The sequence below is a fragment of the Primulina tabacum genome, chromosome 2 (genome assembly GCF_025594145.1).
Source record: "Primulina tabacum isolate GXHZ01 chromosome 2, ASM2559414v2, whole genome shotgun sequence".
Taxonomy (NCBI): Eukaryota; Viridiplantae; Streptophyta; class Magnoliopsida; order Lamiales; family Gesneriaceae; genus Primulina; species Primulina tabacum.
This window is the reverse complement of record NC_134551.1, coordinates 9,814,940-9,836,551: the sequence shown is the minus strand read 5'-3', so window position 1 is coordinate 9,836,551 and position 21,612 is coordinate 9,814,940. Positions and strand designations below refer to the sequence as shown.

The 21,612-nt window shown below is 36.5% G+C and overlaps 3 protein-coding genes across 6 annotated transcripts; 1 reads left to right on the top strand and 2 right to left on the bottom strand.

Annotated features, from left to right (window-relative positions):
• The first annotated feature begins 2,535 nt into the window (after positions 1-2,535).
• Positions 2,536-5,770, top strand: LOC142530066 (putative mitochondrial protein AtMg01110). The gene is given in 2 exon segments (XM_075635833.1): positions 2,536-4,892; positions 4,894-5,770. Coding segments are annotated over 2 exon segments (879 nt in total). The 5' UTR covers positions 2,536-4,247; the 3' UTR covers positions 5,128-5,770.
• A 3,210-nt stretch (positions 5,771-8,980) lies between these two features.
• On the bottom strand, positions 8,981-11,591 carry LOC142530034 (uncharacterized). Its single transcript, XM_075635787.1, has 2 exons — positions 9,420-11,591; positions 8,981-9,214 (listed from the first exon to the last, which is right to left on the bottom strand). The coding sequence occupies exons 1-2, from the start codon at positions 10,870-10,872 to the stop codon at positions 9,186-9,188; spliced, it is 1,482 nt and encodes a 493-aa protein (XP_075491902.1). The 5' UTR covers positions 10,873-11,591; the 3' UTR covers positions 8,981-9,185.
• A 1,518-nt stretch (positions 11,592-13,109) lies between these two features.
• On the bottom strand, positions 13,110-20,742 carry LOC142530044 (uncharacterized). 4 transcript variants are annotated; one of them, XM_075635822.1, is made up of 9 exons: positions 20,507-20,742; positions 20,316-20,431; positions 19,912-19,965; positions 19,794-19,818; positions 19,498-19,620; positions 18,981-19,144; positions 18,714-18,783; positions 18,225-18,323; positions 13,110-13,327 (listed from the first exon to the last, which is right to left on the bottom strand). In XM_075635822.1, exons 1-9 carry the CDS (start codon positions 20,678-20,680, stop codon positions 13,253-13,255), a joined length of 900 nt encoding a protein of 299 aa, XP_075491937.1. In that variant the 5' UTR covers positions 20,681-20,742; the 3' UTR covers positions 13,110-13,252. The 4 variants fall into 4 exon arrangements, with proteins under 4 accessions (XP_075491937.1, XP_075491913.1, XP_075491928.1 ...); XM_075635798.1 differs by having other exon boundaries at positions 19,794-19,965; XM_075635813.1 differs by lacking the exon at positions 13,110-13,327 and adding an exon at positions 13,383-13,652 and having other exon boundaries at positions 19,794-19,965.
• Positions 20,743-21,612: the final 870 nt, after the last annotated feature.

The window sequence follows — 21,612 nt, the reverse complement described above, 5'->3', positions numbered from 1 at the left end:
TCCAGAAGAGAGAATACGGAGAACCCTAAGGGACACAGGACTGAAGTCAAGTGTAACCTTATAGACCATAAATCTCTTATCAAATTATAGAGCACTCACGTTAGAGATGAGGGACTTTTCTTTTGATATGGTCACATTCCTCCATAACCTCAAGATATTACTTCGCGACTACTGGATCCGCGATGACAATGTCATCGCCCAGTAGAGCATAATCAAAGAACTAAACCCCAGGGCGTACCCTCCATGCTGCATACCACACCAGCATATGATGCGTGAGTGTGAACACAGGCCATGAACTGTAAAACCCTAGAGGTTGACCCTTTGTAAACCGGAAGACATATAATTAGGCGAAGGTCTCTTTTCTGGTAACTGGAAGCCAAAAGCACATAGAAAAAAATCCATGACTCGGCTAATCGACGGCCAAACAAACAAGACACCTCCACTAAAATATACCGGCAAAGAGTCGATAGCAGCTTTGAGATCAAAGGAAAATAAATTACTTTGACCGGGCGCGGTTTAGTTATATGTCCCGTCAGTCGGAAGACGACGAAGCACATCCATCACCCAATCATGTAAAGGCCAGACTAAGGCTTAACTAAGGTTAAAAGCGCTGTCGCACCTTCACTCTTTGTATTTGTCGGCCTTACTAGCGCTACTGCTAATGTCGGCGTAAGGACTTTTTATCGGAGACTTCTATCTTTTTGGGAAATACACCTTACAGTTATGACACCCTTTAGAGAATAAATACACCTTACTCTAAAGGTGACAAAAAACAAGTTCCAGAGGCATCTTCCATTCATATAGATTTCGGTCTTCTCGTTGAAACATGCGGCCATACTCTTTCCTTATGGGGAAGAATCTTCTTTTTTTTTGAAATCCACTACTATTGGAGAAAGGGTGACCCCTTTAACCCAACTATATCTGAATTCATGAAGAATTATGATGCCCCCTTTCTTTGCCGTATGAAAGTTTGTCAATAAAACAAGAAGAAGAAAAGGTACATAAGTGATAACTAAGATGAAAAAGTATACAAGCACAGCGCCCATGACCAAAAAAGAACACGAGCTATATCTTGGTCAAAATGGGCCAGTAATCTATTTAAAATCTCAATCATTTGCTTTGGTTCGTTCATTCTTTGACTGCTCTGCTCCCCCCAAGGGAGACTTGTCGGAAATCGCCTTGGTCCAACCAAGAAAGGCATGGGAGTTTTTGGGCATTGCTTGAGCTAAGTCAAGATTAGGTCGAGTGTTGTAAAGACTGGCTACCTAGAAAGTCAACAAGAAAGCAGTCGATCGTTCATTCTCCCTCCCCAGTGGCTTTCGAAAGCTCGACATGAAAGAAGAGATAAAATAGGAAAAGTACGGGGATCCCATTCCTTAGTCAGGACCAGGGCCTCCTTGTGAGCCATAGTTATAGTGTAAGCATATAAATTAGCCCAAGTAAAGGGACTCTCGAGAAGATAAATATAACTGCTAGTTTCAGCTATCTTTCCTGTGAAAATATTAAACTTCTTCTAAATAACTTAGAACTCTTTGATGAAAAGAATGTGGAAGAACTGCAAAGTGGCTTTCCGAAATCAGGGGTGACCCTGATAAATGTTGGGAGCTGTATCGCCAGAGACGGATAATTCAAGCGATAGAGAATAAGAATCAATTCTTATAGCTTGAATCTCTTCTGCTCTGGTAGCTAAGTGACTCTTCTCTTTCCTTTATTAGGAATAGACAAGTCTCAGTCTTAATAGGAATGGAATAAAAGTTCTTGTTGCAAAAACTTTCTCATTTTCCGCTTCACTTCATAATGAGATTAAAAACCGATGCTTCCTTGGCCGTGTAGAACATGGATTAGCATTATGTCATTCCTACAAGTGATCCCCCATCCAGGATTGGAAGAAGTGCTATATGAGGACTTCGAAATCAAATAGAATATATTTCTTTCCATTCCTCGTGAGCCACTTAGTTCTCCGAAACAAGAGATTAAAGTGATCTTCTTCCTTTTTCCCAATAAGTCGACGGCGTTACACCATTGGGATACTTCGAATAAACTGGAGTACATATAGGATACACCGGTGCTAAAACCTTTTCTCAAGATATCTTCCAAACTGTTGGGGTCGTTCCTCCGGATGTTGTTCTCCCGGTGTGAAACCAGTTGGTTCCGTAGTTTTAGAATTCTGCTGATCCCAAGTACTCCATCTCCATCATTGCATATGGCAATATAGAAAGTAAAGAGGAAAAGGCATGACCAGAAGAATTGTGTTAAATAAGTGAATTTATCTAGTTGAGGCATTCTTGATTGAGAACCGATGATTCCCTCCAGACAGAAAGAGAGTCCTTCCTGTACGAGTATAGTGAAAAAACGAGAGGTTTGGTTGGTTGTTGACCAACAGAAAGCATGGGAAATAAGGGTAGGGGACTTTTTCTCGATCAACTATCTGACGAAGAAAGAGAGTAAACCAGAAGCGTTTTCTTCTTCTCTTAAGATATTTCTTTCTAGTTAGAGGAAAATCTCACTCCTAAAAGCAAGAATTATCAACTATACGATTACGAGACCACCAGACGCGCATTCCTTGGGATCAGAAGGAAGACTATCCCTGTGCGTGCTACTGCTCTAAGGCTTTCAATAATGAATTGGATGGCATGCTTTCGACGTGCTGTGATGAGAGGTGCCTTAAGCTCAATCCCGTCCTTTTGAGTTGTAAGCAATGTCCCTTCGTTTTGTGAAAGTGATTTCACTTTCTTCTTATTCCTTTGCCCTTTCTTGTGCCGATTGCAGGTTCCAAGATAGTCTTCTTTTGGAGGTTGCTATTCCGAGTCCGCCTTGTGTGCCTGCCAGTTTCGGGGAGTACGAGACGGGGTGTCTAGCTGGCAGGCTTGATTAAAGGCTTTAAGAGAAAGAGACGGAAGCGAATTCGGCTTGCTACTCCTATTCCATACATCCTTTCATCTAGTGACCAGAGGTGAGTTTCGTATAGAAGGGACGGAAGTTTGTTGAGTTGAAACTATGGGACGGAGGTAAGGACCGGTATAGAGTGAGGGTAACAGTTGAGGTGGCTTAACCATTCGAACTACCTATTCATGCTTTCCCACTTTTCGGTTTTGATATACGAAGGGAGACGAGCTAACAAGCGAACAAGGGTCTGAAAGAGTTGAAGTTCGTATAGAGAGGCCCGTATATAAATAGGCAATGAGGTTTATCACTTGACGACTCTCGAAATGGCTTTTTCACATGGCATGATCCCTATAGCTGGACAATGAATCAATCGCTATCTCACTCTATTGACAGACTTTCTGATAGGTCCTTTGATACTCGTATAGGTGTGATTTGAATAAAACAACTTCTTACTCTATCGAGTAAGCCTTTAGGTGCTTCAAGAGCTCGACCGAAAGGAAAAAAAACCTTGTCAGCTAGGTCTCTTTAAGCTACTCCCCTGTCAGCTAGCCTCGCTTCTTTTCTGTTTTCCTTTTCATCTTCGTCCTATGTAAGAAAAGCATTTATTTAAGCTGACTGGGGGCTCTTTTCGAGCTTGCCTACGTATCTGCCGCACTTGGCCAGGATCAAGTCAGCACTTTAGTTTAGAATGAAGAAGACAATGCGCAATTGAATCAATAGTTACATCCATACACATAGAATAGGAAGAGAAGCTGCTGTTTGCAAGCTCTTTCTTTAGCATTAGTTAGTATTAGAATCCCGCCCTTCCTGTTATGTTAAGAAGTGACGGAGCTCTCCTAAGCAAGAGCCCGAGCAGAAATGGCATTTTGAACATCTAATTGGAACAGAGATTCACCAATGATTCTTTATTTCCCAGCGAGGAATGGCGCTCAGTTATCAGCTGAGTACGTACTGGCTTCTACCTTGTCAAAGGTTTTAATACAGCCGCAAAGGTTATGATCTTCATATACAAAGGCGCAAGCCAGAGTACCGAAGACCAGGTCCAACAGCTACTCTCTAGTTATGTTTTGGTCTCCCGTGACGTGATACCAATCGGCCCAACACAACAAGAAGAACATTCGATTCCGGGAAAGAAGGTTGATCATCAGTGCGGACGGTTTAGCAGTAGAATCCGATTCTGAAACAGAAAGGGTCTTCCTTCGCTGAGAATGTCAATTTTATTCATTCTCTCCAGGGTTACTGTTTGTCAAGATTACTTTATATCCTCTTGATAACCCGGTATACCACACAGGCTTCTAATGAAGACCTAGAGACTTACGAGAGATGCCTCGGACTCGGTTTCTCGAGCGTGGCTAGGGCGTATGCCCATCTCTGGCCTGGTAGGTTGGCGTCAGTGGTTGAAGGAGCGGGTAAGAGGAGGATCTTTGCCATTGGTAATTACCTTAAGACTCCTCCGCCCAGTACATGATTGGGGTATGGAGGTATTACACCGCATATCACAAGACGGTACGTTTAACCAACAAGCTCCCATTATCCGTCTGTCTGTTTATAGGCCAATGGATATTTATTCCTTTGACCTTAAATCAGCGACGGATCGGTGGCCTTTGGTGATCATTTACACTCTTATGGAGTTGTTATTTGGTCCAACATGGGCTTCGTCTATTGTTAATGGGACCTTGGGCCTCAACTCATTTTGGGCTATGGTTAGGAGACCTTCCCTTGTGAGTTTTGTGGCTGGTCAACCTTTGGGTTATTACGGCTCTTGGGCTCTTTTCTCACTGTCACACCACTATTTAGTGTGGTTGGCGATTGAGTTAACTCTTCCTCAGAACCGGCCTTTCACCCGTTATGCGGTGCTCGGTGATGACATAGTCATTGTCCACCCGAAGGTGGCAGGTAAGTATAAGGAAATGTTGGGAAAATGGGGAGTTTCTATTTCAGTGGGAAAATCATTAATTTCCCCTAATGGACCCTTAGAGTTCGCCAAGAAGTATTGGGTGAGAGGAATCCAAAAAAAAGGATCTCTCCCCGATATCAATACGGGCTCTACTCACAGTTAGATCGACACTGGGCCTCACGCAGCTAGGGGATCTATATAAGATATATAATCCGAATGTCTTATTTCGGTTAGCTGGTGCAGGTTACCGAGTGAGATCTCGTCTATACTCTTCTCGTCGTTCTCCGCGATGGGAGAGATTATGGATTGCCGCTACGAAGCCCCCGGTCTCAGCTACCGATTGAATGGTGGATTGGTCGGGGACGACCCATCAATCCCTATCTTAAGGGACTATTAGTTGAGAGGCTCAGACGGGAACTCAGACCTAAAGAACTAAGGCTGATCCCCGATGAGTTGGTGTTTGATGGAGAACGGGAAATCCTGGAACGCACGTTGATCTATAATTGGGTCAAGCAGTGGCTCAAGTGGAATACCTGGTACTTCACCATAGCATGTAAGCCGGACCCGAGTTTCGCCGAATTATTCACAGCGCCTATTTGTGCCACAACCTGGAAGAGGTCATTTTACCAATTCGTGTTGTATGGCCTTGTATGGAAGTGCTATGATATAGGTGCGGGACCCTGGTCACATCACAGGGTTATTGTCCTCCCTATGTGTTGGATGATAAAACTGTGATCCAAATTGATAGGTGGATCTTGGGAGGAAGAGGTGGAACTGATTTCATCATGTCTCCTGTGGTTGACCAAACCCAGGAGGAAAAGGTGACTGGCACATAAGAATTGTTGTGCACCTGAGCTTAGACAGGAGAAAAGGGGTTTCAAAGCCCTTACGTTATAGGGGTAGCGGCATATCGTACTAGATCTGTAACCTATAGCATCATTAATAGAGCTAGCGGCAAATGCTTTAGCACTCGTGCTTTCATTATGGATTAACTAGCACGAGTAGTGGCTCCAGTAGCTTATCTGGGGTACCTCCTGTAGTGGGGGAGGCAAAGATGCCCTTTGGCGACTTTCCGTGAAGTACTCCGGCTCTCCAACTGCCCTTCCAGGACCTTCATCTTTTGTCTTAGTTCCAACAATTCCTCCGCTATAGTTGGAGATTTGGACCCGGCACTAGAATCCTCGTCCTCTATCCTCATCTCATCCTCCTCCATCAACTCCTGCTGCTGCTCCTGCTCATTCCCCTGCTCTCCTCTTGGAGAAGTAGCCTGGCGTGAATGATTTCTACGGGCCATGGCTTTATCCACAGCTTCAAAGATCATTCTAGCCAAATCCTCCGGGGTCATCGTAATAAGATTGGGTCCTGTGGGAGGAGCACCACCACCTTGTCCTGAAGTACGCGCATTATCACCCTGAACCCGGGAATTATCCTGGTTAGTTCTTCGCGTATGAGCCATATCAACGTCTTAGTCTCAATATTTCCCACAGACGGCGTCAATGATGTGATCTCGCTGAAATGGATGAGCCGGGTAAGGAGCTCCAACGAATCAAAACAATAATTTTTAGTGTTGAGGAATTTGAGTGAAAATAATGGCAGTGACAACACCTGCAAACAAAAAAGGAACTTGTGAATGAGCGCCGAAGAAGTGTCCGACGTAGCCACTCCAATGCTAAAGTCAGCAGGTGGAAGATGAACACAAGCAATATTTGAGAGAAAATATGTAAGTGCTTGAGAGTTAAAGGATTTTTTGAGAGTATAAAATGACATTAATACCTGCTATTTATAGTAGAAAAATGGGGTAGGTACCTTGATTCTCGTGCCACCTACTAAGCATGGCAAGTCGGCTGCCCATACTTGTAGCTTCTGATGACTTCTAGGACACTTCAATCCCAAGTGGTTCTGACATATTAGACGGCCTGTATCAATCACACTCGAGTGTGGTGCAATTTTCGAGGAGGCCCGGGTAGTAGGGTACCCGGGTGCTTGCTTGAGATCCCAGTTATTGGCTTGAAAGCCCAGGTTATGATGATGATTTCCCGGGAAGAGGCGTAGTGCCCAGGTATTTGAGGAGAGCACCCGACACATTGGCTTTGATTCGGACTATCCACGTAATAAATTTGGTTAATGACAACCCGAATCCTTATGATGGTATCACCAGAGATATATATTGATTGTATTTGCAAAGTTGAACACTAGAATAATATATATGCAAGGGATGAAAGAAATCTTAGCAACAATATATTATGTGTTCACAAATGACCCGAATAAAGAAAACATGGTATATAGGTTTTTTGTTTTCTAATTTTTTATACTTTTATGCAAAAATAAACACTCTTAAGTACCTTGAAAATATTTGTTTAGTTTACTCGATATTTGTATTTCCATCAACCCATTAACATTTAATGTGCTTCCATCCATTTTCTATGCTAGCGTTGCAACTTATATTTTCTATGAAGTTTATGTTCCATCACTCACATATAATAGTCAATCTTGCATTAATTAAGCAGTTGTTTCTTAACTTGTTTGTAATATAATACATATATATATAATATATATGTTCGTGGTTCTGTAATATGTTAGAAATGAGACCATATGTTGTCAAATTCAATATACTAACAAGACTTTTGTAGGTCATTAATTAATTAGTTTTTTTGGGGCCTTGGAGAAATTGAATCTGTAGGAGTTTGAAGATATTGTTTGTCATATTATATTTATTTAAGTATGAGTTTGAAGATATTATTTGTCATGTATTTTATTTGATTCATTACTTGAATTGTGTTAATGATTTTGATTTTTTGTTGAATAATTTACAGTTTGGATATACAAATTTAAAGAAAAGAGATCGTTGCAGCTTTAAGAAAAATCTCGGGTCAAGAAAGTGTGGTTGTGAAATCAATACTAGATCGAGTCGGATGCTAATTTATCCTGAAGGGAGGATTCCAAATTTATCATGATTAATGCATAGCTCTTTTTTCTAGCATACATGGAATTAGGATTCGAATTTTGAGTGATTTATAATTTTGGAAAATTGAATATTAAAATTTATTTTTTAATTTTGAATGATTTATAATATTGAAAAATTATAAGTTAAATTTGAATTTTTTGTTTTGTTTTTTATCTGGTAAAACAATAATTTTTTTCGTTGTTGCTGAATTAAAAGTGTTAAAACTTATTTTGTTAAGTAATACGCTCAAAGATAACAATTTAAAATCTTTGTATTTGCCTTCAAAGAAAAACTTTTCACCATTGTAAAACATTTGTCATCTCCTTTAAAGACAACGGTTTGAGTGCACTTTTAACATGGACTTTAACAGCAGTTTTAAACTACATAGGATAGCGGTAAAAAACGTTGTTGTTAGACATTTTTCTTGTAGTGAATGATATTTTTGTTGTGAAAAATAATACTATGGATATAAAATGTAATATTTTTTATGGATGAGTCAGAGATTCATTTCAAAAGATTTATGTAAGACATTCTCACATAACCTTATGTATTTTGAATTGAGTAAAAAGTAATTAGGTATATGAACTATTGAATAAATGTCAAATTGGTACATGAACTTTTATTAAAGGTTTTATTGGTACATATCCGCGGGATTCCGGCCAATTTCCGATGACATTTAACTAAAATGTCCAATTTGCCCTTTATTACAAAAAAATACAAATTTATTTCTTTTTTTTTAATTAGGAATATTTGTATATTATATTTATTATATTAGATAGGTTATATCCTTTACAACAAAATAATTAGATATATTATATTAATGCATTCAATATGTAAATAATTTTAAATAAATAAATTGATAATATAGAAAATAAATTATATATTTAGCTAAAATTTTGATTTATATATACGTAATTTTCTCATTAATAATTTTGAAAACATTTTCAAATAAATAGTGGTTGTGATAAAAAAAAAGTTAATATTTTAGTTACATAACCATTTATTGAATATGATATTTTAACAAATTCTTGACTAAAACTTAATTTCAAATTTTATTTAATATAACGAACCCATCTAAACAATATCAATCAAACCACGATAGATTGTGTCCCGTGCTATTTAACTAACAACGTAGATTATTTAAGCACAACAAAGTACATGAGTAATAAATAAAATTTTGAAAGTTAATCACCCTATATATCATTGAAACTTTGAACAAAAATACAAAAAAATATCATCGTGAATCATAGTTTAATTTTTAAAGTCTACCAAAAACAAGTCATTTCCCAGGAATAACATTGATACTATCTACCAAAAATATCATATTATCATTTCCAAAACAATCTATCAAAAAAAGTCATTTCCAAAACATATAAAATATCATCGTGAATTGTAGTTTAATTTTTAACACAAAAGCTATCCTTGCATTTCCAAAAGTTTAAAACTCTACCATCATGCTCAATTTTGATGAGATTCTTGCACATCTCCTGTCAAATAATTACAAAAAAAAGGTGAGGAAATGACGATTATTTAACAACAAAAATTTGAAATTTAAAAAAACATTATGAGTAAGAAATTTTGAATTTAAACAACTATATTACAACAAACACTAATTAATTTTACATTCTCTATAAGATCAATAATAAATATTTCAGTATCCAAAATAATATAAACTAATACAAATTATATTACCTTTCTTCTTTTTCTTCAATTTTTTACCAAAATTCCCAGGATTGTGAGGACATGTGGCTTTGTTGTGTCCAAGTTCTTTGCATATGCTACAACTCGAATGAACAGATTTCTGATTTTTTTTCCCAGTAAGTGATTCATCTGCTCCTTTTATTCTTTTTAACTTTGGCCTACCAGGTTTGCTTTCTTTCTTTCTCACGATCATCTTAGGATAATTCTCATCCTCCCACATAGATTCATCAGGAATAGCATTGATATTGCTCTCATATGTCCTCAAATAGGCAGCTTTTGTTAAAAAATTATCAACATATTTCATAGGATCATCTCTTATATGATTGATACAAAAAATTGCATGCTTGCATGGAACTCCACTAATCTGCCACTCTCCACATTCACAAGTCTTTGAATTCAAATTCACAACAAACCATTTGCCATCACTAATTTCAAATAAGTGCTCAGATGATTCAAATCCATGCAATTGTCTACTTTCTCGAAAGTTTCTGCTTAATTTGCTTTCAACTTTTGGGGGCACAATTGAGTTCCAAGTCATAGCATTTTGTTGTCTTTCACAAAATCTTTTCATTAGTTTTCTTCTTATATGCTCCAATAATGTAAGGACCGGTTTTTGTCTCATCACCCTTAACTCACTGTTAAATGACTCAGACATATTATTTGTCACATGGTCATTCTTAACATGTATGTCAAAAGCATGTCTTGACCAATGAAAAGGTTCTTCTTGCGTCAACCAATTCCACGCTGCTGTATTTTCTTGCTTAATCTCATCCATAATATCATTGAAGCCAAACACATTAGTAGCCTTCACTGCTGCCCAAAATTTATTCCTAAACTTTGGTCCAGGAAATAAGCTTTTGAAATTATTATATCTATGCCAAGCACAATATCTATGCTTAGCATTAGGATAAATTTTCTTAATGGCATTTATGAGACCTTTTTGTCTATCACTCATGAAGATTAAGTATCTCTCATCTCCTAAATGCCAATGTAAGCAATCAAGAAAGTATTCCCAACTATCCTGATTTTCTCCCTCAGAAATCATCACTGCAATTGGAAAAATACTAGAATTTGCATCAAGTGTTACTGCACACAAAAGTTGTCCTCCAAAAGGATTTTTTAAGAAACAACCATCTACCCCAATGAAGGGCCTACATCCATTGACAAACCCCTCTCTTTGAGAAACAAAACTAACAAAAAATCTCTTGAATATGGGATTACAATTTGGATTGCACAAATCTAATCCTTCACACAATATTTTACAGGTTACGCCCGAATTATATTTTCTCAAAACTTTAGCATATTTGGGAAGTTTGTTATAACTAACCTCATGATCACCCATATACCTTTTGGTCACCTTTTTTCGCGCTCTATGAAGTTTACAAACATCAACATGAACACCATAATCATCAATAAGAGCAGATCCCAAATCCCCAACTGTCATTCTTTGAGCAGATTTCAGTTGTTTCTCATAATTTTTAGCTATCTACTTGGATGTTGCACTTTTATCTCTGCATTGCACAACACAAGTGTGTGGACCACCATAAGTTTTAATTTTAAAAGTTACTCCATCAATCCACTTTGATGCATGGATCCTCCAAGGGCAACCATCGGTTTTGCACTTTGCTGTTTGCATATTTCTTGTATTATGAATCCTCTTCATTCTAAAACCCTCCTGGACTTTGTAATCCTCTAAAACACTCTTAAAATGTTCCACATCCTTAAAAATCTGACCAACCTCAAATTCTATAATTCCATTTTTCTCAGTTTCAAAGACATCTCCATGCATTTTATCACTTAGTTTTGCCATCAAGGTTTCAACTTCATCATCATTACTCAAAAATTGGTCACAATCAGAATTGTAATCTGAATCATCTTCATCACCTTCACTTTCAAATTCCTTCTCTGTATCAATTAATCTTTTCTCATTTGTTTCATTACTAACACTATTGTCACTCCAACAACATAACTCTTCCTTTATTTCTACAACATCAACTGTGAGTTCATCATTTTTAAAATCAGCATTCATGAGTTCTTGTTGCACACAAACTTCAACATAGTTTGGTTGATCATGGTCTTCAAAAGTATTGTGCAATAAGCGCACTTGTAGATGTAATGACGCATCACCAAATGCTTCATATGCCATAAAAAGATTTTTAAAATCTTTATCACAGTTCAAAGGAAAACTTTCTTTAGAACTATCCAATTAATCCAGTCAAATCACCAATTTGACGTATATCTGCACCAAATATTGCTATTATAGAATCACGTACCAACATTGACAAATCATAATTTTGAAGGCTTGGCACATCCTTTAAAGCAATTTGTTCATCACAGTGGTGCAAAATCATCTTCATCATGAGCTGTATATTTAAAAGAAACATATAAATATACATTAGAACAAAACACAAACCAGTCAAATACAATTTCTATTAAGCGTTTTTAATAACCCAAACTAGTTTAAACTTTCTATCGAACACCTTTCAAGCAAAGCATATCATTACAAAAAAAACACTAAAATGAGAAGAAATGACAAAAACATAAGAAGGAGAGAGAATACCTTGTTTGGAGACAATCGATTTTCAACATATTGAGGGGAAAATGGAATGCGTATCGTGGAAGCAGAAAGACTTTTTTATGGTGAAAAAATACAGTGGAAGAAAGGGTTTAGAAATAAGAATAAAATGGGATAAAATTTATTAGCTTAATTAATCTTTATCTATAAAGGGCAAATTGGACATTTTAGTTAAATGTCATCGGAAATTGGCCGGAATCCCGCGGATATGTACCAATAAAACCATTAATAAAAGTTCATGTACCAATTTGACATTTATTCAATAGTTCATATACCTAATTACTTTTTACTCATTTTGAATTTACATGCAATCCACCATTATCCCTTCATATCTCCATATCCTAGAATCTTCAAGTATTAAAACTCGGGTAAAAGATCACTTATTAAAAGTAAAAGCACCGAAACTCTACTTTGAAAACCCAGTAAACCAAAATTAAACAAATTAACAGACCAAAAAACTAGTTTCTCTTCATATTATTTCGATTATTCCATCCCAATATTGCAAATTCTCAATATATTATTGATTATTACATTTTAAAAATTTTGAGAGACTATATCGCCTCAGGAAAGTTTCAATTATATATATTTTTCTTAAAATACAAATAGATAAAACATTTCACTAATTAAATCTAATTTAGAGGAACTTTTTAATGCAGGTTTCGATTCAGATAGTTAATTCAATTAGTTCAAGTATTTTAATTGAATCTTTGCTATAATATTATAGCTCATCTCAATTTAATTTCTTCTTAGTTTTTATATAAAAAACCAAGTTTGTATGCAAAGTGATTTTTTTTTAAATTTATTTACGTTAATTTCAGTGCATAACATAATACTTCAATTAGTTAAATTTATGTATAGCATGGTTGCATATAGATGGTCTTACTTTCTTCTTTTGCCTTGGAATATGCCAACCAGTACATGTCAAAAAGAAAATAATTTTTTATTTATTGTGTTCTATCAAAAACAATTATCAACAGTTTGAAAGTATTTATTACATATATTGTAGTAAATGTTAGAAACAGTTGTAGTCAACACATGAGAACAAAAATGTGATTGCTATCACAACTCTTTGATCTAACCTTCTCTGTACTGTACAGTATCCTAACAAAGTATTAACATATATTGTAGTAAATGTTAGAAACAGTTGTTAGTCAACACATGAGAACAAAAATGTGATTGCTATCACAACTCTTTGATCTAACCTTCTCTGTACTGTACAGTATCCTAACAGAGAGTTGATTATTGTTGCTTACAGTGCATAGATGATATCTTCATTTACAGGATGATCTTCATCTTCTGCAATCATCCAAGGTTGTTTATGACCCTGGCCAACACAAAGTTGAAAAAAAATTGTAAGGCAACTGGGCCCATACAAGATATAGAAACAAGGATAACTTCACTATCCAATCGTGTAGAAAAAACACTCTCAAGTAAACCTTTCCAGGAGTAAAACAGAGGTGTGAAATAATGGGCCTCTTTCAGGTGTCACATACAGTACATCCAACCACATAGGACCTAGTTGACTTTCCGATTAGGATCACCCCTCATTTAGTTCTCAATAATTATCGTTCTTCTCTACTCATGGCTTAGTTATTGTCAAAGTGCGCAGAACATTGAGTCTAAGAACTTAGTCTATTTAATCGAACCACCTGAAATCAATGAAGTACAAAAAGATTTTATATACAAGTCAATGAAGCTAACTAAAGAAACTTGAAAGCATGAGTAAAAACATGAAACATAAAACGTGTTTGGCTATAACTAATGCTAACTATTAACACATTCCCTCGAGGTCAATTGACACCAAGCTTGGAAAGCAAATTTTTTTTATGTTGCTTGCTCAAACTTCTCATAAATAAATCTGCAAGTTGCTGATTAGTAGGGATATATGTTGTCCGAATGGTTCCATCTTTAACTATCTCCGAATCAAATGACAACCGATCTCTATATGTTTCATTCTCTACTGATAAACCGATCTCTATATATTTGCCAAAGGCGGTACTCGGCCTTTGCAAAGGGCCTGGAAACAGTGTTCTGCTTCTTGGTCCACAAAGACATTAATGATTCCCAAGTTTAATCAATAACTTGTAAGAAACTTCCTCGTCATGGGCAAGTTACCCAATCCGAATCACAATAAGTCAAAATTCATAAAGGACTTCACATTGGTAAAAGAATTCTCAAACCTGGAGTATTCTTAAGATATCTCACCATCCGAACTGCGGCATCCATGTGTGATTTTTTGGGAGAGTGTATAAACTAGATTAAAGTCTGAACCACATAACAAATGTATGACCTCATGATGGTAAGATAGATTAATCTCCCAATCAACTTTATAATATATCTGAATCACTCAAGAGCGAATCTTCTTTGTATTTACATTGAACATAACTCATATTTGTGTCTAATTCTTGGCTTGTTAACTTTTATTTTGTTCCATTACTGTGTCAAACGGTTGTGGCCACAACTTTAATCTTCGCTATAAGTTCAAGAGCACACTTTCCCCAATATTTAAGTGGAAGAGAAGAATGAAAACATAAGGATCTGGCTATATCAAGGATATGTGTACTCTTTTTTTCAACTAGCCCATTTTGTTTGGTGTGTGAAGACAAGAACTTTGATGAATGACATCAAGGGATGAAGAATAGGCTGCACTCGTATTATTTGTTCAAACGACCTTAATCATTTGTTAGAATTGTTTTGGACCATAGCAAAAAAATTTCTCAGAATTCCTAACACATCCAGTTTTGAATGCACATACACCCAAGTTCCTTTTAAAAAAAACGTATTTTTCCCCATTATAAGTGGGTCTGTTGGATGAACCCCAAATGATCAATATCGATTAATTGAAATGGACATGATGATTTAAATAAATTGAACTTGAGAAAACTTATACAAGTTTGCTCGATTGAAGACAAATACTGTAGTGAGACAAAGACATTTTATTCGACATAAAAGGTGGAAAAAACATTCTCGAAAGTGACAAATGACGCAACCTTTTATGCCAAACATCATCTCAATCAATAATAAATGTACAAATAACTACATTATAATGAGGAACTATAGAAGAAGAATGGATTACAGGACTCGACTTTGACTTTCTGAAAGGATTAAGGTTCTAAAATTCGTTAGGCGCTAATCAGGCGCTAGAACAGCGCTTAGAGCCTAGACCACCAGGCGGGGACTAGGCGTCGCTAAGCGGATTCCACGGTATCAAGAGATTTATAATGGTTTTAATAATGAATTTCAGCTCAAACTATGTTAAAATCCAATTGATACCTAGTTCATTCCTCCTACTTCTTCTGCTTAAGGGAGGTCGGGATAATAGGCAATGCAAAATAAATCAAAATACAGAAAAAATTACATTTAGGGTCTGGTTCGATTTTCTTATGCGCAGGTACGCAGACGAAGAAGATGAGAGTGGTGGGTTAGGGCAAGCGTAAGCCAACAAATCATGGTTTTAATTGAACTTTCCATCTCAAAAAAATTCTCAAAAAAACACTAAAAGCCTAGGACCGCCTAGACCCGCCTAGGCGCCCTTGCAGCCTAGGCTGGCCGCCTAGCACCTTTTCCGTGCGGTCAATAAGTGCCTAGAGCCTAGGCGGCCGCCTAGCACGAATTTTAAAACACTGAAAATGAGTTTTTTTTTAATATAAAACGAAATTATATTAAAATAGGAAAAAAATTATAGGGAAGGGGGTAAGATATCGGCAAAAGCATAATACAGGAAAGACTACCCAGTCGTCAATAACATAAAAAATTTCAATCCCTGACTAGATATGAGACAGAGAAATGATTAAACTCTATAAGTTTTCCCATCCAACTAGCAACCCTAAATCTTAGCTTTTCTCAAACCTCGTCTATAGACTTTGCTACATTGTTGAAGATTCTTCTGTTCCGCTCCAACCAGATTGACCAAAAAAGGCAATGAACTACCACATTCCAAAAGTCTGACATTTCCATCCGTTAGGTAATCTCGGGTCCACAAGAAACATATCATGCGCCGCTCTTGGAAATATCCAGTTCATACCCAATTCCTGCAATACTCTATACCAAATTCCACTAATAAACGAACAATGCAAAAGTAGGTGATCTTGATTCTCCTCTTTGTTCAAGCGAAGTGTACACTAGTTCAGACATAATACACAGTTAGGCCATCTTCTTTACAAAGAATCGCAAGTTGGCAATTTTCCCAAAACCACAGTCACGAGAAAACTTGAACCTTATATGGGATATGTTCTTTCCAGATATTAAAAAAATAAGTAAAATTAGGAAAATTACTGACCGAAAAAAAGAGTCATAAAAAGATCTGACAGGAAAAAAACCCCAAAGACTCCCCCAACCCAACCCTAAGATCCACCCAACCCAACTCCAAATGAACAGTACCTAAAACCCCTAACAAAGTACTCAACTCATCAATTTCAATCTCATTCAAAGCGTTTCTGTAGCGTAGATCCCAAGCATAGGTGGAATTAATGGAAGGTCCACCTCACTGATAAAACTGTTAATAGGTTTGTTATGACTCGAGGAGCTTTGGAAAAGATATGGAAAAAGATATTTGAACGACGAAACCCCCCACCAAGTATCTTCCCATAAACAAACGATATTCCCCATTTGAACACTGTCCTAACTAAAAGATGAAGAGCCGGATAAGATCGAGTGATAAATTTCCAAGGATTTAAAAAAGTCTTACTCCTTGCCAACCCCATGTCCCAACCATTATATTGCAATCCATAAATGCTATTATTAACTATTTTCCACAAAGGTTCCTTCTCCACATAACATCTCCACCAATATTTCCCTAAAAGTGTCTTATTCCTCAAGTAACTTTGTCTCACGCTACCTTTTATCTCCTGCATATCGAGAATAGTCCACCAGTCAATGAAGGAAGGTATCAAAGGTTAGTGGGAAAGTTGATATATCTATCTCCCATAAGACCTAACATTGGATATGTAATAAGTGTCTCGCGTCAGTTCATGAACAATCCAACATAGGAACACATGGAGGCCATTCTTCAGGTATTAAAGTACCTAAAGAAGTCTCTTAGAAAGGGACAATGTTTTCGAAGAACCACCACAAGAAATATACAGGTATACAGTGACGTTGACTGAGCAGGATTTTCTACTGATAGACGATCTACACATGGGTATTGCTCATTTGTTTGGGGTAACCTAGTAACATGGTGTAGTTAAAAGCAAATTGTGGTGGCAAGATGCAATGCTGAAGCAGAATTTCAATTCTTGGCCAATGGGATTTGCGAATGATATGGCTTCAAAGATTGTTGACTGAATTGAAATGGGAAGGTCATCAAACAATGGAACTAAAGTGTGACAATCAAGTTGCGATAAGTATTGTCAATAATCCAGTTCAACATGATCGTACCAAACATGTAAATCGTCATTTCATAAGTGAAAAAATTAATAAGGGAATCTTGAAACTCAACTACGTTCCTAGTCATTCACAAGCAGTAGATATCCTAACAAAGGCCCTATTTCGAGTTACATTTGAAGGCTTGGTGTCCAAGTTGGGCATGATCAACAAATACCACACAAGGGGAAGCGTTGAATATCCGAAGTTTGATTAGGATAGGCATTTAAATTGTTAGATGAACATTCATCTACTGTTTTATGTTATAAAACATCCATCTATTGTTTTATGTTTGAAACAATGGATAGATTAGATTAGATTACGTTATTATTTTTTGATTTAGTATGTACAAGTATAGGTTGTATTTCTCGGTTAATGGCATGAATAAGAATTCATCTTTTCAGCATATAATTTTCCGTGTATCAAACTACAACATTCATTTGCTTAGTCATCTCTTTATTCATCCTTTTATTAACACCCTTGTTTTGTGGCTTATGTAACAGGTACCCGGAGGATAACCAATAAGTCGATAACATTTATCTGTTGTATGTCCATTCCTATTACGATGTTCACACTTCAATGGCTCATTTCTTTGTCCGGCACTCTTACAGGAGTTAAACATCAGGATATAATGCCCAAACCCTTAAAAATATTTTTTATCGCGCACACATGAAGACTGTGAAGATGAATAAGAATAGGTTCATGACGTTGAGATCAATATTCACAATTCATGACATCAATTTCTTATTTCTTAGAGCACTGGTGCACTTGTGCAGGTCACCGCCAGGAGAAATTGTTACAGTACCATAGAACTTGAGATAAGGTGAGTTAAAACAAATAGTAACCAGTGCAGCTCTTACCTTTCCATGTCGTATAATTTGAGGAGAACTCCCAGTCATGTCCACTACAGTCGATGGATCAGCTATCCTCATACCAGCATCGACAACAAAATCAAGGCCCTGGATTATATAACTCAGAAGTTACCATAAAGAGCACAGTCACGGCATTTATTTAATTTAGCCACTACTATAATTTTCAATGATATGGAATGAAATGAAGTTCCACTCTATTGTGTTAAATTGTGTAACTTCGTTTCTTTCTGTTTCTTATAAATTTTATTTGGTGTTTTTAAGAAAATTAATTCTGCATATCTTATTGGTCAAACAGAGGAACGGAAAAAATACATGCAGTCACAGAGCCTTGGTAATTCCAGTTCGTATCAGAAGTGCAAGAACAGTAAAACTTCCATAATGAAGAAGAGACCACGACAAATGAAAAAGCGGGCAGGCAAAGGTTCCTATAGAAATGCCTTTAGAAGTACTACCCAATTAATGTGAAAGCAGCAGTACCTCTGATCCGTATACGTCGGCTATCACAACAGGATCTAATATCCACTCGTTGTCCTTTGGCGATTTGACACTAAAAAGTAAGAAGTATGGTGTATGAATGTTCCAGAAAACATATGTAGAGATAGGATATCAATACTGAAAGTCCTTATTAACAACTTAATATATCAAATTTTTTTCAATACCACGGTCATCCAGAAACAAACAGAAACAATGAATTTGTGGCTTGTACCATATATGCCAAACAATTAGGAGTCAATATGAGCCTACCTCGTGGATATCAAAGGTTCATCAATCTTCTCCAGTATAGCCTGACACACAGGATCATCAGGTATACGAACTCCAACGTTTTTTCTTGATGCATACTTGGATTGAGCCCCGTGTCTTATACATTGTTTTGGCAATTCTTTGCTTGCAGTTAAAATGAAAGTATACTGTACCACAAAGAAAACTTGGTTGTTGTTACAGACTTGATGTAAGAAAGAGAAAGAGACCATTAGTTGCAGTTATATTAGAATGAAGTCATGAACAATATGGACCATTGAAAAAGTAAATAAAAGGAAATATGTTTCACTAGCAGCTTAGGTAAGAGTCATGAACGAACAGCAACAAGAAAACCACAAAGACATATATACTAATTTTTTTCCTGGATAAATCAAACAAAAAAGTAATAAAGTTTCTTTTAAGTTTTAACTGGACGAAGATCCACGCACTCAAAATAATGCAACATGCTCGTGCTCTGATATAAACCTACAGAGGAAACTATACAATAACTAGTTGCACTTACTGGGCCTGGAAGACAATGTTTAACTGCTCGAAAAATGTTTGTAAGACCCTGGCCATTGCCCTGAGGAAATCCTGTGGTATATGTATCTATGTCTCTAAAAGAGCGACATAAAATACTAAGAGGCTGCAAAAGGGAATAAAATAACGATAATAATCAAAAGTGAAATCAATTTAAATGCAAGGAAGGCAACTTTATAATTGGATAGCAATGGGGAAAAAATCAGGTATTTCATTCAGTAACTTGTGTGAGCAAAGGTGATGCCAAGCTTAAGATCCAGAAAGTAAACAGCAGCTTGCCTTAGTAGGCTGTATATCCTTTATTCTGAACAAATAAAATAAAAATCTTAGTCCACTAAATAATGAACCAAAAGGTTTAGTCGCGATTGTGACAGATGATAAGGTGAACATCACATACCTCCGCAGTCGTTCAATGGCTGAATTGTTTCTCAGATCACAAACTAGAGCATACCTTAGAACAAAAACAGAGAAAATAACATCAATCATTTGACAAGATCCCTTCAATCCAAACAGAAAAGTCAAAATGGTGAAACAACTGAGAGTTAAAAATACATAAAATCCCAAAAGAAGTAAACTCCACTACATTAGTATTAAAGATGCATATCTGCCAATTTTAGCTTGCCTTTGATAAAGGACGTGGTGTAAAACGATTTAAGTAGACAAAATATTGAAACAATATCTGACAAGCATGAAACAGCTATCGGATTCCAAATACATTTCTGAGTGCAGACTCATCAGCATACAGATACAGACGAGCTTTTACTTCAATAAAACAACAAAAAAGAAGTAGAAACAGTATACACGGTGTCAGTAGGTATAACTCCAACAGCTCCCTCCTTCAAAAGCTCGATCATCGGGTCTAGTTTCCATGAGTCCGACCCAGCAGGATCAACTTTAACATAAAGTAGCCCGTCCTCCTGAAAGGAATCAATAATAAAAAAAAGTTTTTCCTCACACATAAATACCCCGCTGTGACGGATAAGACGACGGACCTTAGCAAAGCGAGGAGTGGAGTATTTGAGTCGTTTGGGGCTCCTCTTCAGTACTGCAGATGTAATGAATCGGCGGGTGATTTTCTGAGGGGGTTGGTAGGATAAATTCTGAGAGCGTCGGAGTGAAAACGTTAGTACGGCGGAGCCGCCGCAACATCTGACATCAACCGCCATTCTTCAATATTCTGGTGAAAGAAATGGACACAAATCCGCTGGCCCAATTGTTTGTTTTCCACCCATTGGCAATTGTCCTCTTGCTATATACAGAATGTTTTTTTTTTATTATTATCTTCTAGATCCCCTATAATTAACGGTGTAATGCATAATTTTAAAATTAATAAAATCTTATAATACACTTCCACCAAAATCATCTTATATATCCTATTTGTTTATCACAAATATTTGTGAGGGTGTGAGATATGAAATCGTGTCAAATATAAAATCCGACTTCTAAATCAAACTATGTGAGTCTCGATTAAGTTGTTAGTTCTAACTCTCTCGGTAAAGGGTGAGTGTCACTGAATAAGTGTAGCAAGCATTTTCTCAAATTTAAAATACAACAATAATACATGGAAATCTAATAATATAATATTTGACCCAATATGTATTACACAAATTTTCCTTGTTTCAATGTACTAGAGGAGGTAATGATTTCTAGTGTTCATCTGGTTAACCCTTCATGTCCTAGAATTATCAAATTTTAAAACTTTGAGTAAAAGATCGTGTTTTGGGCAGTGACTGAAAGGCTAAAACCCAGTTTTAGAATGTGTCAGAATAATTTAAACTCCTAAATTGCAAATGGGTTGTGGGAAAATCTTATTATTTCGATTATTCCATTCCAATTCGCAATATATTATTGATTATTACATTTTACAATTTTGGTAGACGACATAGGCTCAGGCAATTTTCATTCATTAATTATTTTTCTCAAAATACGAATAGATAAAAATTAAACTAATTAAATTTATTTTAGGTGAACTTTTTAATCCATGTTTCCATTCAGTCCTATTTTACTTCCAGTCTTATTTTTCCTGATCGGTGATATCACATCGAAAAATATTAATGTGGTATCAAAAAATCCCGACATTACACCGAAAAGTATCGAC